At 57.4% G+C, this 23,817-nt stretch overlaps 1 protein-coding gene across 3 annotated transcripts in view; it reads right to left on the bottom strand.

Annotated features, from left to right (window-relative positions):
* Positions 1-23,817, bottom strand: part of CHCHD6 (coiled-coil-helix-coiled-coil-helix domain containing 6) — a 70,575-nt gene that overhangs the window by 28,115 nt on the left and 18,643 nt on the right. The window contains exon 5 of one of the 3 annotated variants that reach the window (XM_045534263.1): positions 1,069-1,152. The exons of 1 other annotated variant lie outside the window; for it this stretch is intronic. In XM_045534263.1, the coding sequence (XP_045390219.1) occupies positions 1,069-1,152 (84 nt within the window). Of the gene's footprint in view, positions 1-1,068; positions 1,156-23,817 lie in introns of all 3 variants that reach the window. One more of the 3 variants, XM_045534262.1, reaches the window with a different exon arrangement.

Consider the following 23,817-nt stretch of genomic DNA (forward strand, 5'->3'; position numbering starts at 1 on the left):
TGATTCGGGGAGATTCGCCTGCATTTAGCTGCTGTGTCAGGCATGAGGAAGAACCGTTTTTTTTTTTTTTTTTAAATCTCCCGACCAACCACCCCCTCCCAGGTTTGAAGCCAGTTTCTTTGGAAAATCTGTCATGATCAACAAATTAAAGCAAAAAAAAAAAGAAAGTGAGCAAGTTACCCAATGAATTTTCAAGAGTTGTTGCTTTTTGCAACAAGGCATCATGATGTGTCTTTAAATCTCACTTATTTCAAAGGCTGATCCTTAAAGAGAAAAAGCAACGAGCGCGCGCTTTGATCTCCCTGAGTCCCGGGAGAAAAATCGATAAATACGACTTTAATGCGTTTATATAGCAGGACAGCATGGTATTATTATTATTATTATTATTATTATTATTTTTACCCGATGCAGCTAAACTAGAGTGAGAAAGGTACGCTGGGTCTGAGCACCGCCCTGCAGCGAAAGGAAATTTTTTTCTGAACTATAGCAGGGAGAGCCACATTCGACACACAAAGGGACCAATCAAAAACCAGTCATCGCCAGGCACGGTGGCTCACGCCTGTCACCCCAGCACTCTGGGAGGCCGAGGCGGGAGGATCGCTCGAGGTCAGGAGTTCGAGACCAGACTGGACAATGTAGTGAGACCCCGTCTCTACTAAAAATAGAAAGAAATTATCTGGACAGCTAAAAATATATATAGAAAAAATGAGCCGGGCGTGGTGGCGCATGCCTGTCGTCCCGGCTACTGGGGAGGCTGAGGCAGGAGGATCGCTGGAGCCCAGGAGGCTGAGGCTGCTGCGAGCGAGGCTGACGCCACGGCACTCACTCTAGCCCGGGTGACAGAGCCAGACTCTGTCTCAAAAAAAAAACCCCATTATCTCTGTGCACAGGACGAGCTGAAGGGCTGGGTCTCGGGTCCCGGCGGTAGGACGAGGGAGGGCCTGTCCCCAGCATGATTGGCGCTTGGGCACCGGGCTTGCCGGGTCCCCTGCACCCCATGCCGGGCCTGTGTGACCCTCAGGTGCCTGCAGGACCCGGCCCGAGGACGGAGCCAGGAACGAGCCTCACCTTCCTCTCCAAGCGCCCCAGCTGCTCCCTGCAGAAGGCGTCGCGACGTGCCAGCTCCGCCTCGCGGCTCTCCAGGTCCCTGGCCTGCTTGGGACAGAACGAAGCCCACGTTAGCGGCACGAAGGGGTGGTGGCCTGGGACCCGCGGGGCTGCAGCAGGGGACGGGGGAAGGCAGCTGACATTTCCGCCGCTCGCGACACCTCCAACAACAGCATCGGCGACAACACTGAACGGAAAACCTCGCGCTACTCCAGAGAGTTCACAACCCGCGGGTTTTGTTTCCACGACAGCCCCGCGAGCTGGGACATGGCTGCGATCGCTGACACTTGTCACCTGCTTATGGTGACACTTGTGGCCTGCTTACGACCCGCCCGCCAGCCGCTGCTCTAAGCGCTGCCCACGGATTCCTTCCTCGGATCCTCGGCGTGCACGCAGAACGCAGGTGGCATTATTACCCCGCCTGTGACAATGAGACGACACACGCACACGGCACGGGGCTGAGTGACAGCCCAGAAACCCCCAGCGACTCAGAGAGGCTGTGCCCAGGGGCTCAAGCCACGCAGCTGCGTGTGGCCTTCGAGTCCTTGCACTCTCGGCACCGTGCCACTCTGAGCCAGCCGGGCAAGGGGCCCCGTGCACACGCCAATGGAAGCACACACTGTCACCTGTCCCCTGTCCCACCCGCGGGCGAAGGAATGACCCCCTGTTGGAGCCACGTCCAGCTGCAACACAGCCAGGCTGAGCGCTCAGCTCACCGGGACAAGTGACGCGGGGACGGGACACCCGGGGTGGAGGCCGGGCCTCACCCTTAACTACTCGGGGGGTTGTGAACAGCTTCCTCAATGGCCCTGAGTCCCGGCGTTCTCGGGGGGTGACGTGGAAAGCTGGGACGGACCCTCCCGCCCCCCAGCGCTGCCCAGACGGGTAGAGGGAGAATCTGCCCAGCACAGACAGGCAGGGTGGTGACAGGCCCCTCCACAGGGCCACCGCCATCATGGCAGGGTGGGGACACATGTCCCCTCGCCGAGACAGCCACCTGCCCCGAGCCTCTCAGGGGCTTCCCGAGGCCGCCACCTCTGCCCCGCACAGGTGACCCCGTGCCAACTGCGTGCTGTGGGCAGGGGACACACAGACTCCCCATGGGCTGCCATTGGTGGCTGTGCAGAGGCACAGCGCCATCTGTCACCCTCTGTCCCCGTGCCGGGACTGAGCGTGCCCAGGCTCCTGATGGCATTTACTTTCTCACGCCCTGCAAGAGCACAGCCAGCCGGCAACGAAGGTGGACTGTGACCCTGAGTCTCGGTGACTTCCAAGTGCTGGGCGTTTTGCTTTTAAGCCACACCATGGTGTCAGCACATAGGGGTCAGTCATTCAAAACACAGAGAACAGGGCCGGGCGCGGTGGCTCACGCCTGTCACCCCAGGACCCTGGGAGGCCAAGGCGGGAGGATCGCTTGAGGTCAGGAGTTCGAGACCAGCCTGGGCAATGTAGCAAGACCCCGTCTCTACTAAAAATAGAAAGAAATTAGCTGGACAGCTAAAAATATATATAGAAAAAATGAGCCGGGCGTGGTGGCGCATGCCTGTAGTCCCAGCTACTCGGGAGGCTGAGGCAGGAGGATCGCTTGAGCCCAGGAGGCTGAGGCTGCTGTGAGCGAGGCTGACGCCACGGCACTCTAGCCCGGGCGACAGAGCGACACTCTGTCTCTCAAAAAAAAAAAAAAAAAAAAAGTCATAAAAAAGAAGGTTCCAGAACTATGATTTACTGTTCCACTTGCAGAAGCTTAAGCCAATCCCCAGCTAATTAAACCCAGAGTCAGGAGAAGAAGTAATAAAAACAGGCGCGGAAATCGATGAGACAGAAAGCAAACAATAGGGTGACAAAAAAAAAAAAAATAAGATCAACAGAGTCCAAAGTGAGTTCTTTGAGAAGATGAACAAAATGGACAAATTCCTAGCTAGACTGATGGGGACAAAAAGGGGAACGCGTGATCCATGGCTGGAGTGACAAGGGGGCAACCCCGGAGTGGCACGGATAAGCTCAGGCTCCGGGGGACAGGGTCGCCGGGCTTCGGGCACGGTGGCAATGCCCCCAGGCCTGCTGCAGGAGGAATCGGGTTTGCACAGAGAATGGAATCAGATGACAGGGGGACAGATAGGTGCATAAGGGCCGGGATGGTGGCCGTCGGACGCTGCCCCTGCCGGGCAACGGTCCCTGGTAACGAGGCCCCGCGCCTTTGAGGACAAGACCGGCCGCACCAGCTAGCGGAGGCCGATCCGCTCGGCGTCTGTGGGCAGGAACGTTCGTGTCGTGGACCGGTGATCCAGGACGGCCACCTCGTTGCCATGGTGATGCATATTAGAGACCCCCGGGGCCCACAGGGCGAGGCCAGCCCTTCCTGCGCCCCCACTTACCTCCTCTTAGAAAAAGCACATTTCGATACAGAGTGGGAACCGACGCGGGTAACGAACAGGGACGAGAGGCAGGGACGTGGGCCAGCTGTCCCCTAGGGGAACCGGTCACCTCTGGGGCGCTGATTTCAGACTTGCGCGTGGGGACGCTGCTCCACAAGCATCCAATCCAAAATGCAAGCAAAGGCCTGGGCTCGGCGTTGCAGGGCGCCTCGTTCACGCGGCCATGCTACCAGGGCGTGCGGGCCACGAGGAAGGGTCTGGAATGTTCCAGAGGCAGCCGGGCAGCGGCCCGATGGTGGCTCAGACCCAGGCTTTTGGGACCGTCCTCTACCCCCCAGGCAGCAGGTAACCTGAGCCCAGGGAGAGACTCCCTGCATTGCAACGGGGAAAGAGGAGGAGTAAGATGACGACATTCGGGGGGGGGGGTGACAGCAAAGAGTGACAGATGTACGCACAGCAGCGGCGGCACAGGGCTGGGCAAAGCGGAGCAGAGAGGGAGGCTGAGGCGCGGAGTCACGGAGCAGAGGGGAGTTCGCACGCAGTCGGGTCTCCAAGGGCCTTGAATGCCGCCTCTAGAGCCGGGACGGTACCAGGTTCCGCAGAAGAGAGAGAGAAAACAAGACCGTGCACAGTCGCGGTGCAAAGCGGCTGACCGGCCCCTTGTGCACGGCACCCCGAGGGGCAGATTTCTGCTCAGGGGTCGCGGGGGGCTGCGGGCAGAGGCCAGGGCGCCCCCCGCCCCCCGGCAGGGAGCTGCAGGCTCAGGTTTCTGCAGACGGTAGCACACACGGGGGGCGGGGAAACGCACGGTCAGCTGACGGGGAGGGGAAGCCAGTGGCTTTTTTTGGTGACTGTCGATGCCCTAGAAGCGCCTGGCCGACGTCTGCCGGGAAAGCTTTTCATTTACAGAAAGAAAAAAAAAAAAAAAATGCAAGAGGAAAATCTGTCTGGCAAAAGCCCAAGGTGCAGGACTGCAGAGAGACAACGAGGGAACTGCCCTGCTGCCTGCGCCGGGGCTCTGCTGCCTTCCGGCTTCCGCTCACCGACCCAGACAGGTGAGGGGCTTGCACGGAGCTGCACACGGGCAGAGAGAGCGGGCTAAAGACACACACGTCCCCGCGCCCTCGCAGGACTCCACGGTAGGGACTTTATATGACAAGCTCCGGGCCGGGCGCGGGGGCTCACGCCTGTTGCCCCGGCACTCTGGGAGGCCGAGGCAGGAGGATCGCTCGAGGTCAGGAGTTCGAGGCCAGACTGGACAATGTAGCAAGACCCCGTCTCTCCTAAAAATAGAAAGAAATGAGCTGGACGACTAAAAATATATATAGAAAAAAAATGAGCCGGGCGTGGTGGTGCACGCCTGTCGTCCCGGCTACTCGGGAGGCTGAGGCAGGAGGATCGCTGGAGCCCAGAAGTTGGAGGTTGCCGTGATCGAGGCTGACGCCATGGCACTCTAGCCCGGGCGACAGAGCCAGACTCTGTCTCAAAAAAAAAAAAAAGGCTCATACGTACAAAGTTTCATTTTGCAAACTCTATATCAGATTGATAATACGTAGAGCAAGGATTACGTACACAGACTCCTGACGGCAGTTTCCAAGACAGCCTAGAATTCCTGGAAGGGGCGATGAGCCACCAACCCCAGCCGCCCCCCAGCAGGAAACCTCCAGGAAAAAGAGACACAATGCATCTGGGCGTGCAGAGGGACATATAAAAATCGCAAGCTGCCAATCGACGGGGAAAAGAAGAAAAAAAATCTTCCAGAAAGAGCAGCGTTCGGAAAGTTCAAGCAAGAATGGAGACGCGGCTCAAAAGGCACAAACAGGAAAACGTTCTCTGGCTACGCTGGAAGCCACAGAAGGGCGCTCCTGCCAATTTGTAACACGGGGCTGATCGCTGATCATGTGAAAAACATTTGCGAGGCTTTCTTGCTCCAAATGCAAAGTCACATGTGGGACTACAAATTCCGATCGGGCCACACAGAGAAGGGGAGGGCGGGAAACCAGGCCTGTGCCTCCGGATTGGGACGTTGAGACCCTCAGAAAAGTCTGGCCGAACACATTCCAGAATAATATTTTATTTTATTTTATTTTTTTGGAGACACAGTCTCGCTCTGTCGCCCGGGCTAGAGTGCCGTGGCGTCAGCCTCGCTCACAGCAACCTCAGACTCCTGGGCCTCAAGCGATCCTCCTGCCTCAGCCTCCCGAGTAGCTGGGACTACAGGCATGCGCCACCACGCCCGGCTCATTTTTTCTATACATTTTTAGTCGTCCAGCTAATTTCTTTCTATTTTTAGTAGAGACGGGGTCTTGCTACATTGCCCAGGCTGGTCTGGACCTCCTGACCTCAAGCGATCCTCCTGCCTCGGCCTCCCAGAGTGCTGGGATAACAGGCGTGAGCCACCGCACCTGGCCCAGAATAATTGTCATAGTGTCTCTAAGACTTCATGGAAGACTGATAATGCGCTTGAACAACTTGGCAAAGAGCCACTGTGACTCCCATTTATTAAAAAAACAAACAAACAAACAAAAAACCCTGCAAAGGTACCAGATTGGGAAGCTGCGGATGCACAAACTTCATTACGGTGTCAGAGTTTTTCTAACAGCTGCACTAAGAGCTGTGCCCGTCCCCTTACTGCCACCAACAGGGGGAGGAGGAAATAAAAATGCAAACGTCATTTGCAAACACCAGAAGGTAAAACTTAACGGCGTTGCAGTATGGCTCTGTGGGAACAGTCCTGCCAGGTTAGATTAATCTTCTAAAAAAAAATGAGCCGGGCGTGGTGGCGTGTCCCTGCAGTCCCAGCTACTCGGGAGGCTGAGGCAGGAGGATCTTTTAAAGCCAAGAGTTCCAGACCAGCCTGGGCAATATAGCAAGACCCCATCTCTACAAAAAATAAGAAAAATGAGCCGGGTGTGGTGGCGCATGCCTGTGGTCCCAGCTCCTCGGGAGGCTGAGGCAGGAGGATCGCTTGAGTCCAGGAGGCTGAGGTTGCTGTGAGCGAGGCTGACGCCACGGCACTCTAGCCCGGGCGACAGAGCGAGACTCTGTCTCAAAGAAAAAAAAAATTGGGCTTGGGGACAGAGCAAAGGCAGTTACCCTGAGTATGTCTTTTGTCACAGACAGCCCAGATGCCCCGGCTTCCCACGCTCCACGCCCCCCCGGTCTGTCCTTCCCACCAAGCGGCTCTCCGACGCTGTCAGATTAAAATGCGAGTCACACGTGTCCCTCCCCAGCTATCGGGGGGCTGAACTGTGTCCCCTTAAGATTCACACGCCGAAGTCCTGGCTCCCCCTGCCCCCAGAAGGTGACCTGACTGGGAAATGAGGTCTTTGCATAAGTAATCAAGTTCAACGGAGGTCATTAGGGTGGACCCCCATCCAATATGACGGGCGTCCTTATAAAAAGGGGGACATCTGGACAGAGACACAGACAGGAATGCCGTGTGCGGAGACACGAGGAGAAGACAGCCAGGGAAGGCCTGAGGCTGCCAGGAGCAAAGAGAAAGGCCTGGAACAAACCCCTCCCGAGAGCTTTCGGAGGGAGCCTGGCCCTGCCAACACTATGATTTCAGACTTCTGGCTTCCGGAACTGTGACAGTACATTTCTGGTGTTTTAAGCCACCTAGCTTGTAGCACTTCGTGATAGCAGCTCTAGGAAACTAATATATCAACGTTAAGTATTTTTCTAGAGACCCTTCTTAGAGAACCACGCAAGGATACGCATCACGAGTTACATATGTAGCTATGTATTTATTTATTGAGATGGGGTCTCACTGTGCTGTCCAGGCTGGAGTGCAACGGTGCCAGCATAGCTCACTGTAACCTCGAACCCCCGGGCTCCTCTTTGATCCTCCTGCTTCGGCCTCCCGAGTGCTAGGGCTACAGGTGTGTGCCAATATGCCAGGCTTTTTTTTTCTTTTTCTTTCTTTCTTTTTTTTTTTTTTTTTTTTTTAGTAGAGACAGGGTCTCAGTATGTTGTCCAGGCTGGTCTCGAATTCCTGGCCTTAAGCGATCCTCTAGACTTGGCCTCAAGCTGGGACTACAGGCATGAGCCACCAGGCCCCACCTGGCTTGTTATTTTTTTATTTTTATTTTTTTGAGACAAGAGTCTCGCTCTGTCACCCGGGCTAGAGTGCCGTGGCGTCAGCCTCGCTCACAGCAGCCTCAGACTCCCGGACTCCTCTTTGATCCTCCTGCCTCAGCCTCCCTAGTAGCTGGGACTACAGGCATGCGCCACCACGCCCGGCTCATTTTTTCTATATATTTTTAGCTGTCCAGATAATTTCTTTCTATTTTCAGTAGAGACGGGGTCTCGCTCTTGCTCAGGCTGGTCTCGAACTCCTGACCTCGAGCGATCCTCCCGCCTCGGCCTCCCGGAGTGCCAGGCATAGATAGCTTCTTGATGAGACGCACCTTTGGGCCAATCCTGAAACTCCCTGGTAACCTGGGAAAGAGAGAAGATGGAACATTCCAGGGTATGAGAGCAACCATCCAGGGCACATGTCAACATAACTTGAAAACGTTCAGAAACTGCCAACCTTTTTAGTCTGCACGCATCGGGCACCGGGACCCACATGCAGTCAGGGGACCACGCAAGACCACGCTTGAATTTCTGCATGAACTCAGCGAACGTCTGCTCACGGTGACCGGGCAGCTATTGCCTGTGAAGGTCAGAGGTCCTCCCTGACCCTCAGAGTCTAGGAGAACGAGGAAGTGGTTGAGGCGTAGCCTTGGTCTTCCGGAGCCCACGAGATGGGACAGGGGGTCCGGGGGGGGGGCGTTCCACGGTGGCACAGGGCGTGGGCACTCAGTAACGGAGCTTAAGTCGTCGGGGAAACAGAGAGAAAGAACATTCGCACCCTTGCGACTAGAGCCTGCTACTAAGGGACAAAAAAAAAAAAAAAAAACAGCAGGGAAGAGAGAATGGCATCCGCAGAAACGGACAAGTTTAGTTTCCGGACCAAAGTGAGGCTGATGCAGGAAAGCAAGGGACACAGGGTGACACCGTGGACCCCAGGGAACACCCCAGCAGAGCCCGAGGCTTCTAATGACACCGCTTTTGGCTGTTTGAAGAGCAGGACACAGGTTGTAAGGGGCTCTCTCTAAACAGCCGGGCAGAGAATCAAAGCCACCCCGAGAGCCAGCGCTGTCAGGCTCTGCTTGACTTGTCTTTGCAGGTGACCCAGGGACCTCAGCCACTCACGGTGACAGAGGAGGGCAGGGAAACCCTCGGTGCCTTGTCCCTCTGCGGAGCCGGTCTCCTCGGGGAACCTCCAGCCTGCCCCTGGGCTTCCCTCCCACCGCCCCGGCGTGATAATTCTGCGCTTCCAACAGTGAAGCAAAAATTACAGACATTAAAAAATAATAATAATAAGGCCGAGGCGGGAGGATCGCTCGAGGTCAGGAGTTCGAGACCAGCCTGGGCATTGTAGCGAGACCCCGTCTCTACTAAAAATAGAAATTATATAGACAGCTAAAAATACATATAGAAAAAATTATCCGGGCGTGGTGGCGCATGCCTGTCGTCCCAGCTACTCGGGAGGCTGAGGCAGGAGGATCGCTTGAGCCCAGGAGGCTGAGGCTGCTGTGAGCGAGGCTGACGCCACAGCACTCACTCTAGCCCGGGCGACAGAGCCAGACTCTGTCTCAAAAAATAAAAATAAAAAAAATAAATAAAAAAATTTCCAATCCTGGAATTCTCGAACTGAGTTGGAGCGTCAAGAATCGGTCATTATGTGCGACCTCTGTGTTGTATGACTCTGGAGAACGTTCTGAGGAGATGGGCAAATTTGATGTGTCCAACTCTTAACTCCGCCAGAAAGGAAAATTCTCCAGCTTCCTAAAACATGAGTTCAAAAGAAAAGGAAAACAGAACTAAAACTCACTGAATGCCAATTACATGCAAAGTGCTTTATATATTCCTTCTTATTTAATGCTTTCCAAACCGGCAAGCCGGGAATTACTAAGCTCATTTTATGCAAGAGGAAACAGAGGCAAAACCAGAACAAATATGCTGTTTTAGGGAACACGCCTTATAAATGACAGAACTGGGATTCACACGGAGGTCTTCCTGTGCTTTTAATAATTCAGGTGCACGTCCGGGGCGCGGTGGCTCACGCCTGTCACCCCAGCACTCGGGGAGGCCGAGGCGGGAGGATCGCTCGAGGTCAGGAGTTCGAGACCAGCCTGGGCAAGAGCGAGACCCCGTCTCTACTAAAAATAGAAAGAAATTAGCTGGGCAGCTAAAAATATAGATAGAAAAAATGAGCCGGGCGTGGTGGCGCATGCTTGTCGTCCCAGCTACCCGGGAGGCTGAGGCAGGAGGATCGCTTGAGCCCAGGAGGTTGAGGTTGCTGTGAGCGAGGCTGACGCCACGGCACTCTAGCCCGGGCGACAGAGCGAGACTCTGTCTCAAAAAAAAAGAGAAGGAAACTGAAGAATGCAGTCCGGGAGAAAGGAAGGTCCAGACCTTTGGCCCCAGGGGGTGCTCATCCTTCCTCCTTGTGGAGCCCCTGCCCACGGGGGATGTCGCTTCTGCTGAAGTCGGGGCTTGGGAGTGAGGGGCCCGCGTGGGGTCTGTCTGTCTGTCCAGCATCGATTCATTCCTCCTTCTGGAACGAACACGCTGACTGTGTGTGCGGCAGCGGATGCTGGGAGGCCCAATGTCTCTCCCGCTGGGGACACTCCCGGCGCGACCGTCAACCAGAGTCCCCTGCCCGCTCTTGCCAAGGGTGCGTGACTTGCTCGGGAATCTCAGTCCATCAGGTGCCGAAGGACACGCTGCAGATGCCGGAGCTGCCTCTCGAGGGTGGTGGCCTGCGGTGACAGCAACTCCTTAGTGGCTGCCTGCAGCCCGGACGCTGGCTCTCGCTCTCTTCTTGCAAGAGCTGCTTCTTCACTTCGCCGTTCGCTTCCGTGAGCTTCCCTGGATCCTTCCAGCAAACGCACACCCTTTTCGCACGACTTAGCAAGAGCCTTTGGTTGCCGGGAAAAAAACTGAACACAAGGCAGGATCAGATGACAATCGTCCTCTGCAGCGCGTGACATCCGCCCGGGCCCCGCTCTCCGTCGGGGCAATGCGATGCCAGCCAGCCCGCGGTCACAGGCCACCACCGGCGCTAGGAGCGACAGGCCGGGGGTGGGCACCGTCCAAAGACTGAGCGAGACAGCAGAGGGGGCCCGGCGTCGCGGAAACACGAGGGCAGGGACAGAGCCCCGCGGACCGGCGGCCCCTTCGTTATTCAATTACTCACTCTGTCAATCGAGAATTAATGTGCACGGGTTCCGTGGAGTGACATAATTAGAGTTTCACGAGGGCCATTAATCATCGGCTCACCCCGCGTGCTTCGTGAAGTCTGAAACACACGGAGGGATGCCACCACGGAGTTCCAGGTCCCCCGGGGTCCCCGCGACGCCTGTGACGAGGCTCAGCTGCCCTAGCGAGGTCCCTACATCTGTTTCTCATTTCCCCTGCGATGCTGCTCCGCCCTCCCCGGGGCTCCACCCTGCAGGCAGGGGTGACCCCCTCACCGCTGGCAAAGGGGACGGGGGGCGAGCTGACATTGTTTGCTGCAAGGAAAAGAGAAAGATTTTCAGCCTCTGGCTCCCCGATCCCCGGGGGGTTCAGAAAAGAAAGAGCCAGAAACTGATATTGGGCAGAGAGAGAGAGGACAGGGAAGGGAAAGAGCAAGCATGAGAGGCAGACGGATGGAAGGGGTGCGTGGCGTTGGGGGCTAACAGAAGAACGTGAACTCTCAGCACGGGCACAGGATCGCTGACATCTGTCCCTGAGAGCAGGGCTGGCCAGAATGTTCCAGATCGGCACCTCCCTGCAGACTCAAGCCAGGTCTGACCCCTCCCGAACGCCCAGCTGCTCAATCTGACTCCAAGCATCCAAGCACAAGCCAGCAGGGCTACCAGAGGCATTTCCTAATTTTTTTTTTTTTTTTTGAGACAGAGTCTCGCTCTGTCACCCGGGCTAGAGTGCCGTGGTGTCAGCCTCGCTCACAGCAACCTCAGCCTCCTGGGCTCCAGCGATCCTCCTGCCTCAGCCTCCCGAGTCGCTGGGACTACAGGCATGCGCCACCACGCCCGGCTCATTTTTTCTATACATATTTTTAGCTGTCCAGATAATTCCTTTCTATTTTTAGTAGAGATGAGGTCTTGCTACATTGCCCAGGCTGGTCTCGAACTCCTGACCTGGAGCGATCCTCCCGCCTCGGCCTCCCACAGTGCTGGGATGACAGGCGTGAGCCACCACGCCCGGCCTCACCACTTATTCTTTATGGAAGATTGATCAACAGGGAATGGGCTTGAACCACAACACACGTGAGGGAGGCAGGGCAGACAGAAGGAAGGACTTCCTGGAAGAAGGCACTCAACCACTCACCTGGGTAACGAGAAACGAGGTCGTGGCTGGTTTCAAAGCCATCCTCCCTACAGGCAAACTCGTAAAGCACTGTCCGGTCGGTCCTAACCCTAATGCTAACCCGTAACCCTAATCCCTAACCCTAACCCCTAACACTAACCCCTAACCCTAACCCCAACCCTAACCCCTAACTCTAACCCCAACTCTAACCCTAACCCCTAACCCCTAACACTAACCCCTAACCGTAACCGCTAACCCTAACCGTAATTCCTAATCTAACCCTAACCCTAACCCCAACCCTAACAACTAACCCAAACCCCAACTCTAACCCTAACCCTAACCTCAATCCTAACCCCTAACCCTAACGCCAACTCTAACCCTAACCCTAACCACAACCCTAACCCCTAACACTAACCTCTAACCCTAATCCTATTCTAACCCTAACCCTACCCCCAATCCTAACCCCTAACCCTAACCCCAACTCTAACCCTAACCCCTAACCGTAGCCTCAACCCTAACCCTAATTTCTATTCTAACCCTAACCCTACCCCCAATCCTAACCCCTAACCCTAACCCCAACTCTAACCCTAACCCCAACCCTAACCCCTAACCCTAACCCCAACCCTAACCCTAAACCTAACCTCAACCCCAACCCTAACCCTAAACCCTAACCCTAACCCCCAACCCCAACCCCTAACCCCAACTCTAATCCCTAACCCTAACCCCAACCCTAACAACTAACCCTAACCCCTAATCCTAATCTAACCCTAACCCTAACGCCAACTCTAACCCTAACCCCTAACCCCTAACCCCAAGCCCAACCCTAACCCCAACCCCAACCCCAACCCCTAACCCCAACCCTCCACGCATCCTCCTCCTACGGCTCGAAGGCTGCACACACACCAGCTCGAGCCGTGGCTGGGAGCTAAAGCCACCGCTAAACACGAGTCGGCGACCAACTGGCGTCCTAAGTTGACGGAACAGAAGCCAACAGCCCTGCGCAAGCCCATGGCCGTCCCATGAGGTCCCTTTGAGAGAGACCTCAGGTCTCCCAGCTGCTTTTGGGAAGAAAGACGGTCCTCCTCTGCCCCTGCCTTCGGCAGGAAGGGACGTCGAGGAGACGGGGTGCAACGTGTTTGATTTGCTGTGACAAATGAGACAAATGAGACACATCGGCACCGCGGCGATTTGTAAATGCCACCGACATAATTAGACACGCAGACACGCGGCACCAGGAGGTGGACATGCTTTAACGGGGCCACCGAACAGCTAAAAATAGCAGAGGCAACCACAGGCTGGAGGGGACACTGCGGGTGGCACCTGCTGATGTCTGCGATGTCCCCGGAGAGACCGTCTATGCGCCCAGGGGTGGGGGAGGGGGATGTCGTTTCTACTTAGCCGGGGCCTTTTAATCAAGGTTTTAAAACTCCCCACAGACAAGCAGCAGCAGCAGCTGGTGGCAGCCTGGTTCCCAGATGACAAACGGACGGTTATCGACGGGGACACAGGGGGCTGGCCCGAGAGGTCGCCCTGTCTCCGATGCCAGCTCAAAAACTCACCGAAAACCTGCCATGCCCCCAAAGAGCGGAGGGTGGGTTCGTCCAAACCGGACTCTTTTCTTCTTGCTTCCCCCTCCCCCTCCCCTTCCCCCTCCATGCTCTTCTTGCTCCAACTCTGAATTAGCAGGTGACACTAAAAAATTGACATAAACACGCGTATCTGCGGCTCCCACTCCCCGGGTCCCCACGTGTCCTGCTGCGTTTTGTTCCCGTTTCTCGCTTCTTGCTGCAACTTGCGTGGAAAAGGCACTTAAATCCCTGGAAGGCATTGGACGTTTTTTTTCACTTTGATCTAAACCTTTCCTGCAACTTGCTTAGGTTTCTAGGCTGGACCTACCCCGAGATATCTATGTCCGGGCCGGGCACGGTGGTGGCTCACGCCTGTCATCCCAGCAACTCTGGGAGGCCGAGGCGGGAGGATCGCTCGAGGTCAGGAGTTCGAGACCAGCCTGGGCAATGTAGCGAGACCCCGTCTCTACTAAAAATAGCAAGAAATGAGCTGGACAACTAAAAATATATAGAAAAAATGAGCCGGGCGTGGTGGCGCATGCCTGTAGTCCCAGCTGCTCGGGAGGCTGAGGCAGGAGGATCGCTTGAGCCCAGGAGGTTGAGGCTGCTGTGAGCGAGGCTGACGCCACGGCACTCCAGCCCGGGTGACAGAGCCAGACTCTGTCTCAAAAAAAAAAACAAAGTAGAAGGAGGACTAGGTTTGCAAAGGGATGCCATCCTGAACAACATTCCTGAGATGCAAATTCCTTCTCCCACCGACTAATAGTTACACAAGTCAGAACGCAAGAAAAAAAAAAAAAAAAGCTCTCTGGGGTCCAGGCAGAGCGAGGAGGAGAGGGAAGTGGAGGGGACACCTCTTTCCCGTCACAGCGCCGGGTCCCCCGGCAACCAAGGGCTCCCCGGGCAGCTCTTCAGAAGACAAAGGAAAAGCGTTTGAATAACGTTCATCTTTCTCGTTTTACGAAAACTATTGATTCCCAATAAGTGGGCGCATGTAACGCAATCACCCAAGAGACTCCTGCCATCTCGGTTTCCTCCCTCTATGTCCCCCGGCCCCGGATCCCAATGCACGGGGCGGGGAGGGGGTGGGCAGACGGGTTGGGGGACAATCCCGGGGACCCCGCTGCAAGACCCGTGTCGCTGCCTAACACCAACACCTGCAGATAGACCAGCTGTTTGTTGCAACACGGGTTTGCCTCTCAGCCCGGCACATCCCCGAGCCTCAGCGTCATCTATAAAAAGGTAGCATCGTCCCCACGTCACGGGAGCCCCGTGACAATCGAATGAGACACACACGAAGCACCCATTGCAGGCCTAGGCATAAGGAACGGTTGTGTCTATAAACACGCAAAACACACGGGTATAGACACGTAACACTACCAACACCTGGACATTTCACGGTCACAAACTACAAGTCATGACGACTCCATTCCCATTTCCTAAATTTAATGACTGCAAATCTTTCTTTTTTGGAGACAGAGTCTCGCTCTGTCGCCCGGGCTAGAGTGACGTGGCGTCAGCCTCGCTCACAGCAGCCTCAACCTCCTGGGCTCAAGCGATCCTCCTGCCTCAGCCTCCCGAGTAGCTGGGACTACAGGCATGCGCCACCACGCCTGGCTCATTTTTCCCATATATTTTTAATTGTCCAGCTAATTTCTTTCTATTTTTAGTAGAGACGGGGTCTCGCTCTTGCTCAGGCTGGTCTGGAACTCCTGACCTGGAGCGATCCTCCCGCCTCGGCCTCCCAGAGTGCTGGGGTGACAGGCGTGAGCCACCACGCCCGGCCTGCAAATCTTGATGTATTGAGTTTACGAACAAAAGACGCTACTGGTATTCTCTTTTTTTATGTTTTTAGGCTAATGGAATGCTCCATTTTTTTTTTTTCAAACCCACACAAATATATCTGCATTTAACGAGACAGTTGTGCCTACCTGTCAAGCCGAAATAACCGGGCTGACAAAAAAAGAGCTACAGTGACTCAAACACAGATAGACTGCGGAGTCCCCGCGGGGGTGGGGGGCTGGCGGAACTGCAGGATTTCAAGGAATGTCGTGACAGACGACTCCTGACCCGCGCTGTGCCTCAGAGATGACCCTCCAGCCAGGGATCCAAGCCTGGGGGGACCCGCAGACATGAGCATGGACTCAAGTCCTGGGACAGGCCACCTCCCGTCACCTGGGGCTCAGGCTGCCCGGGCCACAGTGCCGTGGCGTCAGCCTCGCTCACAGCAGCCTCAACCTCCCGGGCTCAAGCGATCCTCCTGCCTCGGCCTCCTGAGTAGCTGGGACGACAGGCATGCGCCACCACGCCCGGCTCATTTTTTCTATATAGATTTTTTAGTTGTCCATATAATTTCTTTCTATTTTTAGTAGAGACAGGGTCTCACTATATTGCCCAGGCTGGTCTCAAACTCCTGACCTCGAGCGATCCTCCAGCCTCGGCCTCCCCGAGTGCTGGGATGACAGGCGTGAGCCACCGCGCCTGGCCTCCCATTCTCTTCTGCTGCCGTCCGTCTATGCCCCGTCCTCCTGCCCCTGCCCCAATGGGACCCGGGACGCTGGCCTGCCCCTTCCCCGGCGACTGTTCCTCGCGTCCTTGAACCGCTTGGACTCTCTCCACTCCCTGCTTCCCCAGGGGTTCAGAACACGATGACTCATCCCTCCGCCGGGGAGATGCCACCCCGGGAAGCCCCATGACAGCCGGGCTCCCTGCTTGTGTCCCTCTTCCCATTTGCCGATCGGGGACCCCTTACCCTGGGGACCGTTCTCAGGGACAGTCTTGGTGGCGAAGAGCCTAAAGGTGCCCACCACAGTTCACCTCCACGGCTCCTTCTACAAAAGGCGGCGGACGGGCTTGGTGGCGGACGCTCAGAACAAAATCCACCTGGAGGTGCGTGATTGCTACGGAGGGGGACGTCGGGGTTCTAAGGGACAGTCACAGCGGGCAAAACCGATCTGCCCTGAAAACCAGTTAGGGTGAGAACGCGGGATTTCCACCGTGGCTGCGGGGTTTTTAGAGGCCACCTGCTTTGGAGAGCAGTCGTCAGAGCGGATGTCCCTGGACATGCTCAGCTCCCTCCTCTGCCAACTGCCAGCGCCTGAGACAGAGCTGAGCCGCCAGGGGTACCGCGGGGTGGCCCGGCACAGACGTGCACGGGGACATCCGCCCACCCCCGAGGGGCTGCACACGTGGCTCAGGGGCTGCAGCAGAGCGTGTGCCGCCCCCAGCCAGACCCTGGCCTCGTGTCCCAGAGGGGACAGATGGTCGCCGGGGACCCGCAGCCCACACGGCACAGAGCTGGGCGCTCTGACGACGTTTACACTCCATCCTTACGACACCCTGCGAGGTCGCATCACTGTCCCTGTGTGACACATGGAGAAACTGAGGCCCAGGGGCACTGCACCAAGACCTCACGACTTCCAGGAACAAAGATGACATTCGTTTTCCAGATTTTTTTTCCTGCCACCCGGGGCTCGTTCGGGCTGCGATGCCAAGACCCGGAGCTCTGATTGCTACGACTGCTTTAGGGACAGACCGAAGATTACAGGACAGGGTCACAGGGACCTCAGGGACACTGTGGACTCTCCAAGGAAGGACGTGGATAATTCCAGCGGGATCCCCGCCCTCTGCTTGGAATCTGCCCACGTCTTTGAAAACAACGTCTTCCCGGCCGGGCGCGGTGGCTCACGCCTGTCACCCCAGCACTCTGGGAGGCCGAGGCGGGAGGATCGCTCGAGGTCAGGAGTTCGAGACCAGCCTGGGCAATGTAGCAAGACCCCATCTCTACTAAAAATAGAAAGAAATTATATGGACAGCTAAAAATATATAGAAAAAAAAAATGAGCCGGGCGTGGTGGCGCATGCCTGTAGTCCCAGCGACTCGGGAGGCTGAGGCAGGAGGATCGCTTGAGCCCAGGAGGCTGAGGTTGCTGTGAGCGAGGCTGAGGCCACGGCACTCTAGCCCGGGCGACAGAGCCAGACTCTGTCTCAACAAGCAAAACCAAACAACGTCTTCCCAACTAAGGCTCGAGGCTGGCGACCCCTTCCTACCCAGGGCCCTGCAGGGACTGAGCTTCCCCAGCCACCCTGGGGCATCTATCGGGGGCAACGCCCCCCGCGGGGGCTTTGCATGTCCACTGCCACCAACACGCCTGCTGCTGCCCCCGGAGCAGGAAGAGCAAAGCCCGCCGGCCCCCTTGTCACCCGCCACCGCGAAGAGGCAAAGCTCTGGACCACAGGGAGAGAGAGAGGTGGGGAGGAGGAGGATGACGATGAAGGAGGAGGCGAGGCCGGAGCCTGCCGATCTCGATCTGGCAGACGAGGGCCCGAAGTGGCTGAGACAAACTCCCTGCTCAAGTCCCTGCCCCAGACGGGCCCGGCCAGTGTTTACCCAGCACTCCACCCCGGGGCGGGCGTCGGCCAATGCCCTGCGAGCCGGAGCTATGCCAGGCATGCAGGCGGGCTGCGGCACGCTCCCCGGAATGTCGCCGGAGCCATCTGCGCCAGCCTGCCAGGGCCCGAGCACCCCTCCCCCTCCCCCTCCTCCTCCCCCCCTCCCCCTCCCCCTCCTCCTCCTCCCCCCCCTCCCCCTCCCCCTCCTCCTCCTCCTCTTCCAGGAGGGCGACCGGACGGCCCTGGGCTTGTCGCAGAGATGAACAAGGATGGCCACGTCCGGGTATGCCTCAGCCCGAGGTCCCTGCAACCCAGCAGAGCCGTTCAGCACGGGGAAGTTCAAGGCACTGCTGCGTTGGCTGATTTCTCTGTGTCCCTCCTCTGGGCTTTGCACACACAAAAAAAATCTATCTGGCTGCCAAAATCCTGGCCGTCCCTCCACCCACGAGAGACTCAGAATCTGCTTGTTTTGCAAAAGGGCCACCGGCTGCCGGGAGAAGGACTTGTTTGTGGAAGGGACCCTCCCGTCTCCCCGCCACCTGCTGGGAGAAGTCCCCAGACTCGGCTCCCAATTGGGCCTCAACGTCAGGTATTTTTTTTTTTTTGAGACAGAGTCCCACTCTGTCACCTGGGCTAGAGTGCCGTGGCGTCAGCCTCGCTCACAGCAGCCTCAGACTCCTGGGCTCAAGCGATCCTCCTGCCTCAGCCTCCCGAGGAGCTGGGACGACAGGCGTGCGCCACCACGCCCGGCTCATTTTTCCTATTTTTAGTTGTTTGGCTAATTTCTTTCTATTTTTTAGTAGAGACGGGGTCTGGCTCTGGCTCAGGCAGGTCTCGAACTCCGGACCTCGAGCGATCCTCCCGCCTCGGCCTCCCAGAGTGCTGGGGTGACAGGGGTGAGCCACCGCGCCCGGCTGACCTCAGGTATCTGGCAAGGAAAAGCCATGTCCCTTGCCGGGGCTGGGAACCCAGAAACCTGGGGTCCAGGGGTGCACGCCCCGAGCCCAGCCCGTCCTGACCCAGAACTGGAATGTTTGTCATTCCTCATCTAATCCCGACTCTTCCTCCTCCTCTGCATTTTTCTGGACCCCAGCCAAGCCACCGGGAGAGGCAAGAGAAGGAGGGAGCCCCTCCCCCAGCCGGTGGCACTAAAGGGACTGGAAGGACAGGACAGCAGGGCGCCCGGTCCCCACCCACGGGGACAGCACCAGCCTGGGAATCTGCACCTGTCCCCCGGGGTAGCCACACAAAGGGAGGTCACGCAAGGCCAAAAATCTAGGTCCCCCACGAAAAGGGGAGGAGGAGGGAGGTGCAAGATCAGACCCGGGATAAATGGCCTTCGAGGCTTCCCAGCCAGATTCAATCAGCGTCAAAGCTGCCACTTAGGGGACCTCAAAGGAGCACATTGAGGGGACGGCCCCTCTGTCCCCACCCTGCCTGCCTGCAGCCTTCTCCCGGCGCTCCGGTCCTGCCCGGCCAGCGCGTGGCCCGGGACTGCCACCTAGCGGGCTCTGCTCCACGTGCAGGGCAGGCTGGGGACAGAACCCAGAGGCGGGGCCGCTCCGCCCAGGGTCCTGCCCAGGGCTGTGACACTTCATTCATTCACAGGGCTCCCTGTGGTTCTCTCCCGACCGTAACGGCTGCAAAAACCAGTGCCCTGGGGACCGACCGGTGACAATGAAAAGCGGGTGTCCCGAGAGCCTGGCCTTCCTCCCCAGCTTCCGGAAGGCAAGGCGAGCGACACGCAGAGGGCAGGCACGGCGATCGCAATGCACCCCTCCCCGACGTGTCCCCGCCCGGACATCGGGTCCTGGGCTCTGGGCTCTCCCCCCAAGGCTCTGGCCTCAAACCTGTGATTTGCACACGGCTGTTACATCAGCGAATTCTACCCCGAGGTGGGAAAGTGTCCCTGAGCTGAGGCCTTGGAGGAGCCCGCTTGGAAAACGGGAGGGAGCTGTGCACGGAGAGTCAACTGCGGACGGTCGTGACGGCAATGGGAGGTGACAGTCACCGCTGCGTGCCCCGCGCCGGGAGCACTTTCTCCTACGTCCTCTCAAGTGTCCTCACCCCGGTCCAGGGACAGGGCCCGGCCACCACCCCCATTCGACAGAAGCGACAGCAGAGAGATGTAAGTGACTTCCGCAAGAAGCGTCACGAGGAAGCAGGCTTTGAACCCAGGGCCCAGGCCATGTGGCTTCTGAGTCCCCACCATGTCACTGCCCCCGATTCCAGCCACCGGCAGAACAGAAGAATAACTGAATTTAAAACTCTCACCCTGCCTGTCATCCCAGCACTCTGGGAGGCCGAGGCAGAAGGATCGCTCGAGGTCAGGAGTTTGAGACCAGCCTGGGCAATGTAGCAAGATCCCCTCTCTACTAAAAATAGAAATTATCTGGACAGCTAAAAATATATAGAAAAAATGAGCCGGGCGTGGTGGCGCATGCCTGTCGTCCCAGCTACTCGGGAGGCTGAGGCAGGAGGATCGCTTGAGCCCAGGAGTCTGAGGTTGCTGTGAGCGAGGCTGACGCCACGGCACTCTAGCCCGGGCGACAGAGCCAGACTCTGTCTCAAAATAAATAAATAAATAAATAAATAAAAAATAAATAAAAAAAAAAACCTCTCACCCTGACACCCTAAAAACCCGAGTCTGCTCTGAGCAGAGACCCCAGAAGAGGAGAAGAATTCTGCTACTAGATGGGAACAAAGACAAGAATCAAGTTACGACAATGCTGGCAAATTCTCTTTTTTTTTTTTTTTTTGTGACACAGAGTCTCACTCTGTCACCCGGGCCAGAGTGCCGTGGCGTCAGCCTCGCTCACAGCAGCCTCAGACTCCTGGGCTCAAGCGATCCTCCTGCCTCAGCCTCCGGAGTAGCTGGGACGACAGGCATGCGCCACCACACTGGCTAATTTTTTATATGTATTTTTAGTTGTCCAGATCGTTTCTTTCTATTTTTAGTAGAGATGGGGTCTCGCTCTTGCTCAGGCTGGTCTCGAACCCCTGACCTCGAGCGATCCTCCCGCCTCGGCCTCCCAGAGTGCTGGGGTGACAGGCGTGAGCCACCGTGCCCGGCCCCCATGCGGGCAAATTCTTACGAGAAAGAAACAGCAACTGTGTTCCGTGGCTGGGAGGGGACAAAACCAGCCCCTCCACCCCCCAGAGGCCCTGCAAGGTCTGGGCTGAAGATAAAAACACACACATTCCTTCCTTCCAGTCTGGCCGGTCCCTTCAGGGACAGCCAGAGAGCCAGAAAGGTTAGGACGCCGTGCACCCCCGTTGCTCCCTGTCCCATCCTTCCAGAGCCGCCGGAGGTCAAGGGCGTCACGCCGGGGTCAGCTCAGAGCACAGGGTGTCCTCGTCAGCTGTGCTTTCTTGCAGAGGGAACAAAAAGCAGGACCCACCCACGACTGTGCTGCGAGGGCTCCGGAAGAATCTCGCAGATTCCTCGTCAGCGTGGGAAGGCCGCCTGCCCACCTGTCAGCAGAACTTGCCGTTTATGGTGACAGATGGCCCGTGCTCAGGGGCCGGCTTTAACCGGGATGCCGGGAGGTTCGTGCTCATTGCAAAAGGGAATTAGCACGAAAGCCGGGCGGATCGGCTCCCGTACGGGGAAGGCTTGGACGGAGGCTCAGGAAGCTGACTGCACAACTGCACAACTGCACGTGCCGGCGGCGTCCACGCTCTGCAAACTCAAGTCCGGAGGGAACCCCCCTCGACCAGGGCCGGACCCCAGAAAGGGACGGCAGCACCAGCAGCCAGGCTGGCTTGGAGCTGGGTCTCAGCGCTCACCCCAACGCGACTTCCCGGAGGGCGTCCGCAGCCCTGGAGGAGGTGTCTCTGATTCCATCTCGTCTGGTGGAAAATTCTGTCCCTCTGTGAGGTCTGAACTTCGCACAGACGGCCAGGGAAGCGCCGTGTGGTTTGCCACGGACGGTCAGCGTGTTGACAGACCATCTTCACGACAACAGGGACACACGTCCGAGGGCTCAGGGGAAGCCCTAAGCTCGGCTGACCACCAGGAAGAGAAAGGCAGGGCGGGCGCGGCGGCTCACGCCTGTCACCCCAGCACTCTGGGAGGCCGAGGTGGGAGGATCGCTCAAGGTCAGCAGTTTGAGGCCACCCTGAGCAAGAGCGAGACCCTGTCTCTACTAAAAATAGAAACAAATTAGCCAAACAACTAAAAATAGGAAAAATGAGCCGGGCGTGGTGGCACATGCCTGTCGTCCCAGCGACTTGGGAGGCTGAGGCAGGAGGATCTCTTAAAGCCAAGAGTTCCAGACCAGCCTGGGCAATATAGCAAGACCCCATCTCTACAAAAAATAAGAAAAATGAGCCGGGCGTGGTGGCGCATGCCTGTCGTCCCAGCTACTCGGGAGGCCGAGGCAGGAGGATCGCTGGAGCCCAGGAGGCTGAGGTTGCTGTGAGCGAGACTGACGCCACGGCACTCTAGCCCGGGCGACAGAGTGAGACTGTCTCAAAAAAAAAGAAAAACATGTGGTAGGAGCCCAGGAAAGCTTTCTCAGCGGTTCAGGGGAGGGTGGGCGGCTTAGAGTGGACAGGCAGGAATGGAGGCAGGGAGAGGAACGGGAAGCCCCAAAGGAACCCTGCAGAGAGGTCACGGTGACCCAGACATAGGATGGTGACAGTCTCTGGGACAACAGTCACACGGAGAACTGATGCACTGGGTGAGCATTGGGTCTGCAGCAAAACATTCTGCAAACGAGTCGAGCCCAGGTTTGGGGAGAAGACAGGTTTTGTACTGGACAACCTCGGTTTGGGGTCCCCAAAGGCAGCATGACAGGCACACCCCGCCACCCCGCCAGGGAACAGAAGGCTGGACAGACGTCGGGCCACGGCAGACACGGCAGCTGCTGAGGGGAATGAGGGGGCAGCAGACGACAGAGGCCGGTCTCCAATGGTCCCCCAACCGCCATTCTGTCCTCCTCCACTGATACGTACGGGGTCCGGGCTGCGCACCCCGGTGGGCTTCCTGTCCCAGACCCCCTGCGGGACATGGAGTGGCCACGGGGCTGCCATGTGGCCAACAAGCCACGTCCAGGAATGGTGTGTCCCACCTGTGGCCTCGCCCTTAAAATAACCGAATGGTTGTGCCCTCGCCTGGCCCCTTCCCGCTGTCCCCACGGGCCAGGGCCCAAACTTCCGCTCCCCGGAGACCTCTCTGGTGGCCTCGATCCACGTCCGGGCTCCGCTGTTCCTCCCTCCATGCACAGACGTTGTTCTGTCCCCGCCTCACACTCACTCCAGGTGGCAACTCAACACACGGTGACTTGTTTAGTGGCTGTGTCTCCCCCCCTAGACCACCGGCTCCAGCGTCACTGCTGGAAGCTGGACACGGCCCAGGCGACAGAGCCCCCCGGGGTAGAGACGTGGGCCGAAGGGGCACAAGGAGCACGCAGACGTCAGGGTGGGACGGCCGAAGCACACGGGCCACCAGAAGTGACAGCTTTGAGGAAGAGCAGCCCCTCGGTGTCAGCCACCCCACGGAGCGAACGTGGCAAAAGTCATCCGATCTGTTGGAAAGACGGTCACGGGGGTGTGTGACATCCAGCCACACTGTGACGCGAGCGAACGCCGAATTACAATGAGTTTGAGAGGCAAGATTGTCACTTTCCGACTGAGGCCCAGAGACTCGGGGACACAGGAGTGGGGAGAGCCAGGAAGCCACCGGAGGAGCTGCTCGGGGAAGGGACGCTGCTTTCACACAGGGGGACAGGAGCCCAGAGAGCGGGGACACAACGGAGCAGGCTCAGAGGGGCGGGAAGGACACTGGGTGCAGGGTGACAGCAGACAAATCACCTTTAAGGGAAACTTATTCCTCTGAGCTGGAGGCAAAGGGGAGAGAGAGGGCAGAGCTTGCAGGTGTGCATGGGGAGGGCACGGACGGGCACAGCAGGGACGTCACAGCGGGAGTCGTGGGGACACAGGGAGACGAAGGCCAAGCAGCAGCAGTTAATGCAACACCGGGGAGTTTGCAGAGCACAAACGTGC

Source organism: Lemur catta, chromosome 21 (genome assembly GCF_020740605.2).
Source record: "Lemur catta isolate mLemCat1 chromosome 21, mLemCat1.pri, whole genome shotgun sequence".
Taxonomy (NCBI): domain Eukaryota; kingdom Metazoa; phylum Chordata; class Mammalia; order Primates; family Lemuridae; genus Lemur; species Lemur catta.